We start from the raw sequence: 8,193 nt of genomic DNA on the forward strand, positions 1-8,193 counted from the left end.
AAGGTTTATTTCTAGTAAAATTTTGATTGCATAGAAATAAATAAATACATTTATCACATTAGATGGAAATGTTTTTATAAAAAAGCAAACTACAAAGTGTTTACTTATTCTTCATAGGAATGACAGTGATATTTAACAGTGGAAGTTAATTAAATTTTCTCAGTAACAATTTAGCGTACAATAAATCTTCAACAGACTAAATAATCTCTTTTCAAGCTCTACACTATACAAAGGATCAAATAAAATTGGGCTATTTCGTGTTTTGATTATAACAATTAAAAAATATATGCTAATTTTAACATTTATAATTCATAACACGCCGTTTCTATATTCCGATCTTGCTTATTTACAAATTCATAAAGATTAATCCAGCCCAAACATCCATGCAAATTTTCATCAAACTACAATTAGTTGAACAATCGCGTTCACGTACACAAACCATCACTTTAATACATTTAAACTTTGGAACTAATTATCTAGGTATAAAATAACCAATCGCACTAATCAGAATATTTAATTACAGCTAACGGAAAAGGGGAAATATTTACAACATTTGCATGAACAAATAAATAACGTGACACATTTCTGGAGTCATTATCTCCTGATCCCCTGGAGTTGGTCGGCTCTGGAGGAGGCCGCGGCGGTGACGGGGACGTAGCCAACATAGGCTAGTTGCTGGGCATCCTCCATACTGCGCTTGTAGTGGCCCGAGCCGTGATGTGGCACTGTCACCACCTGCAAATAAAAGGAGATAAAAATAAATAGTTTTGAATTTTGCTCAGTTAAAAAAAATCTAAATAAGCCAAAATATTACGATATATGAGTATCTGCTTATTCAGAGAGCTTTCTTTGTAGTCCTAATATTTTTGTTAGATTATGGGTTCAAATCAAATTTTTCCCGCGTCTGAAAAACACTTTTGTTGTTGTAGCCTAAGTGCGTAAACATGAGCAAATGACAAATGAGCTGGGTTAATCTATCGAAAAATCTTCATTCTTTCTACACAAGCGTGTATTCATATTCATATACGATATTCAGCTCATTTTTTTAGAGAATTCACAGAATTTAGTGCATTAGAACTATTAATAATTTATCGCCTATACTCAAAAATAAGATAGAAAAAAGGAACAGGAACCGTTAGAAAACAGAGAGTTATTTTTTATTTCCTCGTTAATATTATGAATGTCCTTTAATTTATTTTTTATGGTGTCCCATAAATCAAATCACTCTTAATTATCATATAAGCAAATTCAGTGCATTCATAATGTCTAGGCAGTGCAAAATGTAGTGCTAATTGTCAACAATAAATACCTAGTACTAGCAGAGTAACCGTCCTTTGCATGGGGTTGGCGTATAGGTTTAAAATGCTTATTGTAGTTCTACTCGTGCTTTGCGTTTGCAATGGGATAGACACGTACGTTTAAAGAAAATTTGTTTTACTATAATTTACTGTAGGATCAAATCCATCTAACATAGCCATAATGTTTTACCACTGCACCTAAAGAATAGTAAAAGTAAAGTTCTCACAGCTTTTTGTTGCTGCTTGGTTCAAATTAGCTGTTGCCATAAATTCAAAAAGAATTACTAGTGCAGCACCTTGTTGGTAAACCTTATAACCTTTTAATGCTATTCAATTCATACAACCAAATTGTGTAGTTGAAACAGCTGACAAAATTCTTTAATTCCTTATGTGAGTACACGTAAGGTTAACATGGGAAACTCTAGAGCCACTGGGGCAGAACCCGAAAGGATTTTCGAGATAAGAATATCTTTACATGGTTATCGGGAATGTGAGCTATCGCCATACCAAATTTAAACCAATCCGACCAGTAGTTAATGAGTGATTGAACTTCAAACAAACATGCAAACAAATAAACACACAAAGTTCAACATTCATAATATCAGTATGACACATAATAAATGGTAAAATAAATTATAGACAAACAAAAGGTCTTACAAATAATAGGCTTATTAAACGTTAGGTTTATGGAGAGTTATCAGAGATTTTAGCAAAGAGACAAGTTTCGTCACAGATAATATTTAAAACATGAACAATTGGGAAATAATATTAAACTTCAAAATTCAAAGGCACATATTTGCAGTTTCTTGAACGTATTATTCTTAGCAGTGGTCTGGTCTACTCTGTATTTTGTGCTTCAAGTCACAACTACATGTACCTGATATGACTCGCCACCGCCGCTGCCCACCAGTCGTCTCAGCCCAATGATGGCAGCCAGTGCCAGGGCCAGCTTGCTGACTATGAGAGCCTTGCCGGCCAGGAGTGCCAGCGCGCCGAATGCCAGCGGTATCAGCGTGCCTCCTAGCAGCAGCGGCACCATCAGCAGTGAGCTGAACCTCCTGCGTCGTACTAGACAGGACAGTAGACATTTGTAGACAAGAGTATTAAATCAAACATAGGTATAGCCAATGATGGCAGCCAGTGCCAGGGCCAGCTTGCTGACTATGAGAGCCTTGCCGGCCAGGAGTGCCAGCGCGCCGAATGCCAGCGGTATCAGCGTGCCTCCTAGCAGCAGCGGCACCATCAGCAGTGAGCTGAACCTCCTGCGTCGTCCTGGATAGTACAAAATAAACTTGTAAACGAACAATGACGAGAGTATTAATCAAAATTAGGTATAGACAATGACTTGCCTCCATTACGGTGTTCCGCAACAAAAAAAGAACGCTGAAGAGAATAATTATTGTGTTATCATTATGTAATTATAATTATACCCTGATATGTCCATTATTTTGATGAATCACCAGCAAAATGATTTTCACGTTCATATCAACTTGGCAATTTTAATATAAGTGTATTCACAAGAATAACATAGAAATTTTGTAATCCTTTGAGCAGAGTGCTAGTAGTATTAAAATAAAATATTCTAGTAATAAGGATACAGGTTTTAATTATGGGGAAAATCAGCTCATATGGTAAAGTGGTTTCCACGTGATCCATGTGACATACTCAAATGTTTCACGTTTATAATATTAGTTAATTCCAACCATTCATTCCAAGTCATTGACGTGATCAGTAATGAGCTAAAAATAAATACCCCCGCCGCAGCAAACCTGCAGACTAAGCGAATTTCCATTTGACTGATTGGATTTACACTGAAATGTCTACTTACAAATATAACATTTATTCTTGATTTAAATAGAATTAGTTTAACAAGTACTTATGTTTTCTGCATCAGGGAGGGTAAAACTGCTTTTTTTGTAAAATGTGAATAGTTAGTAAGAAATAAAAAAATTTTCCAAATTTAATCAAAATATGTTCACAAACAAGCAAACTACAACAGTTTACTTATTCTCCATAAGAATAACATGGGAATTTTAAATTTACAATTTTTTGGAATTTTCTCCGTAACCATTAGGCGCATAATAACGCTTCAACATACTAAATTACTTGTTTTTTTAAGCTCTACAAAATGGTTTGGAAAGAAATTGCTAAATTTTATGTTTTTTGGGTCAAAAATGGGAAAAACCTATTTTTACCCCATAAAACCCCCCGTAAACCCCCGTTCCCATGGTCCGATCATGCTGGATCGCGAACTCGTTCGAATAAACGTACGTTTACACGTTTGTATCAAATTTCATCAAAATCGGATAATTTTTGCTCGAGTTATCGTGCTGACGGACACATATATATAGGTATATAAATATATATATATATATATATATATATATATATGAATTTGAACGGATGGTGTTTTTGGCCTCTAGGGACCTCAAAACGAAAAAAAAATCGGTCCCGCGTCCAGGACTTACCATGAGTACTACGGTAATAGCTTATTCCCTATATGGGAAATTCGCTAAAACAGGGTACTCTGTTTCCCAGTTTTTATTTTGTGCGAAAACAATACAAACTCAATACATTTTCTTACTCATATTTATTAAAACATAAGTCGTTTTAATATTACAGTTTGCACTTAAAAATAAAACCGCCCTATTAGCACAATATCACAAAAGATTGATTAAATAAAAACATAAATATTACTGTAAACAATCCTACTTTGAAAGTTCTCAATGTGTAACTCAGCTTTCTGTTACTGTTTAGTTTAAAGTTTTCATCATTAATTCATATTTAAACCAAAATAATAGTAGAGCTGCACTCTTGAAACTTGTAACATTTTAGTAATAAGGTATACATGGGAAACTCTAGAGCCACTGGGGTGGAATCCAAAGGAATTTCAAATTTCAGCCCAATAGTTAATGTGTGATTGAACCGACTGGATACTTATTAGCCTATATATATATATATATATATATAATTTGTATGATTACTATGGGTGATAAAAAATCGCTCATATATACTAAGACCTACAATGGATGTTTACCTAGTGATAACATCTGAAACCTAAAAACGGCACAATTCATTTAAGGCGGTAAAATCTGTGGATATTGTACAAATACGTTCGTGTTTTTCTCTGCTATGTGCAATGATACTCTAAATATAGTTATGATATAGTGAAATTATGCTTTTGTTAAACCCTCACACTTTTATTATTATTTGATTTAGTTGGTTTAATGTATTATCATTGTCTATAGTCTATCGTGCTGTATTTCACAATAGATACTTAAATTACGTAGATAAATTTTCGCCTAGATTCATGTAAATAACGTTCGATAAAAACACCGGAGTTTTTCAGTTGGCTCATGTAACACTCAATACTTCATATTATTAAACTGTACCCTGCTGAGAAAACAGGCATCTGTGGTTCTGAATTTAAGATTCTGAGGTATCATTGGATATACTCGAGATCATGGGCTTCGTTTTTTTTCATGTTAATGGTACGTTCATGCATGTCAATATCCATATTTGGAGAAGCTATATGGTACAATCAGGCCCTGCGGTTAAACTATGAATTAGTTCATTTAACGTCTACATAAATTAATAAAGAATATTTTGGGTTCAAAATAAAAATACATGTACGCTTTCCAAACGGGCAGTTGTAATCACAAGATCATATTTAGTCAGTTAAGTTCTAGTTGTATTACCATACAAATAGATTAGCATGGTTCGAAATGGCTCCAAACATGGTTGTGTGCAAACAATAATGCGAAAATATATTAATTATTAATTTTTCATATTGGGTTTTAACAACATATTGTTAAATTTCTAATAGCAGCAAAATAAGTTAATAAGTAGTGTGAATATTATTTAAACAATTATTATATAGTGGGATAAAGGATACCGTTTGTATGTAAAAAGATTTTAAGTGAGACATTGCAACTACCTAATACATATTTGTGTTATTTTAATGATTTTGTTTTAAACGAAAAATACTGTACCGATTTAAATATTTTACTTTTTCAACCTTGGAAAAATACTTCATAGATAGCAAATCTGCATTTGAAGGTTTATTAGGAACTTTAGCATCAAGTAAAAATAAACCGAAATATAATTTTTACATTTTAACAGTTGTCAACTATTGCACGAGAAAGTATTTAATTGATTTTTAATGAATATAGTATATATTTGCAGAAGCGTTTACTTTTACTAAGTTGTTGAACATGTTTAATTTTTCTACACTTATAGCGATTCATTTCCCTCTCGTACATATGTTTCCCGAAAACACTAGTCGAAATAGATCCACTTTCATCGAAGCATTGTTTCACCAAAGTTTAAAAACAATCAATCAGAAACTCATCGTACGTTCATTAATTTAACGTACGGTAGCGAAACTCGTAGATACAAGATTTTTGGCCCAAACTTAATTTTTGCTACGAAGAAATACTTATGCATCAATATTAAGGATTATGTGATAAAATATTATACATAATCTAGTAAAACTGACATTGTTCCTGAATTCAGTAAACTCAACTGGTTTAAACTACTTAGTTTTGGAAGAAATTCTAATGTTTAGGATATTATAATTGACATTGGCATTTTCTTCCCTTTGGGATTTTTGTTTATCCCTTTCCCCCTTTTACCCCGTTCTGCTTCTTACGTAGCGGCGATGTACTCACAAAGTCTTAGGAACACCCCAAACCATTTAACACTATATATTGAGCAGCTTTATCCGTGTATACGCCTACGTTAACTATAGACTATGTGAAGGCCTATGAGACATCGGTTTCATGAGTCGCCTAAAATTATATAAAACTAATTCTGTTAAAGATATTTTATTTTAAAATACTAAGAATACATACTTAATTTTTACCTTTACATTTTGTGTGGGGGCCATCATGTATTTTTGGATTTAATTATCATGTAAGTTACCAATAATATTCTTTTAAATTTTTATTTCTCTTAATTTTTAGAACAAATTGAAACGTTGCTGCCTTGTCATGGATCTCCGTATAAATTAGATAAGGGTTTATGCATGTATTTGACTTATTGCTGAAACACTTATATTGAAATAACGAAAACCGTTTTCATTGAAGGAAATTTAGGATCACCTTAGTCTTCCTCACAGCTGAACCACAATGTCATGAAATTTACAGTATGACTGTATTTAACTGTTTCTTAAACTGTCGATCTTACCTTCCCCAAGACTTCTGCCACTAGCTGAGTTCTCGAATAGCTTGAACTCAAGAGTATGAGTGGTGAAGAAGTAGATGATTTTGTCGAGGATCATTTGATTCAAGATAGAATCAGGATCTTCAAGACTCCTAGCCTCCAGAAGGACGGTGTCCAGATCCTTCTCAGTCACAGGTTCAGCAGGTGCCACGTTCGGATCCTTCACAAACCTGACTCCGTCCATCAGACTCAGGTGTTTGGTAGACTTGGCCGCGCGGTCCAGCGCCACAACCACCTTCTTCTTGAGACAAGGCGAGAACTGTTGTAGCCGACACTCCTCGTATAGTTTGTAAGCGAACCTAACGTCCGTCAGATACCCAGCGGCCCGGACATCGTTCACTGCTGTAGGGACAGCCCCGGTAGTCCTCGCTCGGACCGTTACCACCATCACGAGCCCGAGGACCAGGACCGACATCTGTCGCGGACTCATGGTTGGATGGACGCGCAGGAAGTTCTGCATCGCTTTTATGGATCAAACCCCCTCTCGCCGTTATCACATGCTCATCCCGTCAAGGAAAATATGGATCATCGAATTAGCGATGTGTCATGCTTCCTCCCACCTCCCACCGGCTGTCGCTCTCGTTGGTACGACAACAATGGGATTAACACTTGTCCAGTAGCCCGTTAAACCTCCCACTCCACGCTCAGCTCTGCTCCAGTATCTCTCGACACTTCAGCTTCCTCGTGTACCTTAGTATTTATGTTTTGAAGTTTTTAAATTACCAAATAGCCTTGTTGTACGTAGTCTTCAGTCATACGAATGATTATTTTAAACTATGTAAGGCACTTAATAGAGGAGAAACGTTTACTTTTAAAAATATGACTTTGTGAACTTAGGAATTATACCTTCTTCAGAGACGTTCTTTTTCACAGACAATTGAAATGGCTTACTTTTTTTAAAATTTTCAAGGTGATTGGATTTAACTGTTACAGCCAAATGACCTAATTGGGTAGGGTAGTACAAGTATTTTTAAAGGGTTTACGTGCAAATTGTTTATACTCTTGATCTCTTAGATTTTAAAAAGTCTTCCTCGATATTGAGTTATACAGGGTGGGGCAGCATAACTTCCTTTTTTCAAATCTTAATCAAAAGCATTGTATGAGTCAGACAAACTTTATTTGGTTTTTACAATGTTAGTACATTCCTAAAGTTTTGTTTTAGCGAATTTCCCATATAGGGAATAAGCTATTACCGTAGTACTCATGGTAAGACCTGGACGCTGGACCGATTTTTTTTCGTTTTGAGGTCCCTAGAGGCCAAAAACACCATCTGTTCAAATTCATATATATATATATATATATATATTTATATATTTATATATATATATGTGTGTCCGTTAGCACGATAACTCGAGCAAAAATGATCCGATTTTGATGAAATTTGGTACAAACGTGTAAACCTACGTTTATTCGAACGAGTTCGCAATCCAGCATGATCGGACCATGGGAACGGGGGTTTACGGGGGGTTTTATGGGGTAAAAATAGGGTTTTCCTATTTTTTACCCAAAAAACATAAAATTTAGCAATTTCTTTTCAAACTATTTTGTAGAGCTTAAAAAAACAAATAATTTAGTATATTGAAGCGTTATTATGCGCCTAATGGTTACGGAGAAAATTCCAAAAAATTGTAAATTTAAAATTCCAATGTTATTCTTATGGAGAATAAGTAAA

The 8,193-nt window shown here is 34.6% G+C and overlaps 1 protein-coding gene across 1 annotated transcript; it reads right to left on the reverse strand.

Moving 5' to 3' along the window:
• Positions 1-582: 582 nt before the first annotated feature.
• On the reverse strand, positions 583-7,141 carry LOC128983612 (uncharacterized). Its single transcript, XM_054402971.1, has 3 exons — positions 6,498-7,141; positions 2,176-2,366; positions 583-735 (listed from the first exon to the last, which is right to left on the reverse strand). Exons 1-3 carry the CDS (start codon positions 6,979-6,981, stop codon positions 595-597), a joined length of 816 nt encoding a protein of 271 aa, XP_054258946.1. The 5' UTR covers positions 6,982-7,141; the 3' UTR covers positions 583-594.
• Between the last annotated feature and the right edge of the window lie 1,052 nt (positions 7,142-8,193).

This window comes from Macrosteles quadrilineatus, unplaced genomic scaffold (assembly GCF_028750875.1).
Source record: "Macrosteles quadrilineatus isolate MER2022 unplaced genomic scaffold, UCM_ALF_1.0 Scaffold_1__1_contigs__length_201487025, whole genome shotgun sequence".
Classification (NCBI taxonomy): domain Eukaryota; kingdom Metazoa; phylum Arthropoda; class Insecta; order Hemiptera; family Cicadellidae; genus Macrosteles; species Macrosteles quadrilineatus.

What these genes read in the sequence shown, in the direction of transcription:
- LOC128983612 (XM_054402971.1), bottom strand. Translation starts at nt 6,981, where the DNA reads ATGCAGAACTTCCTGCGCGTCCATCCAACCATGAGTCCGCGACAGATG. An exon ending in GAACTCAGCTAGTGGCAGAA is followed by an intron (nt 2,367 to 6,497) that starts GTCTTGGGGAAG and finishes TGTCCTGTCTAG; the next exon opens with TACGACGCAGGAGGTTCAGC. An exon ending in GCGGTGGCGAGTCATATCAG is followed by an intron (nt 736 to 2,175) that starts GTACATGTAGTT and finishes TTTTATTTGCAG; the next exon opens with GTGGTGACAGTGCCACATCA.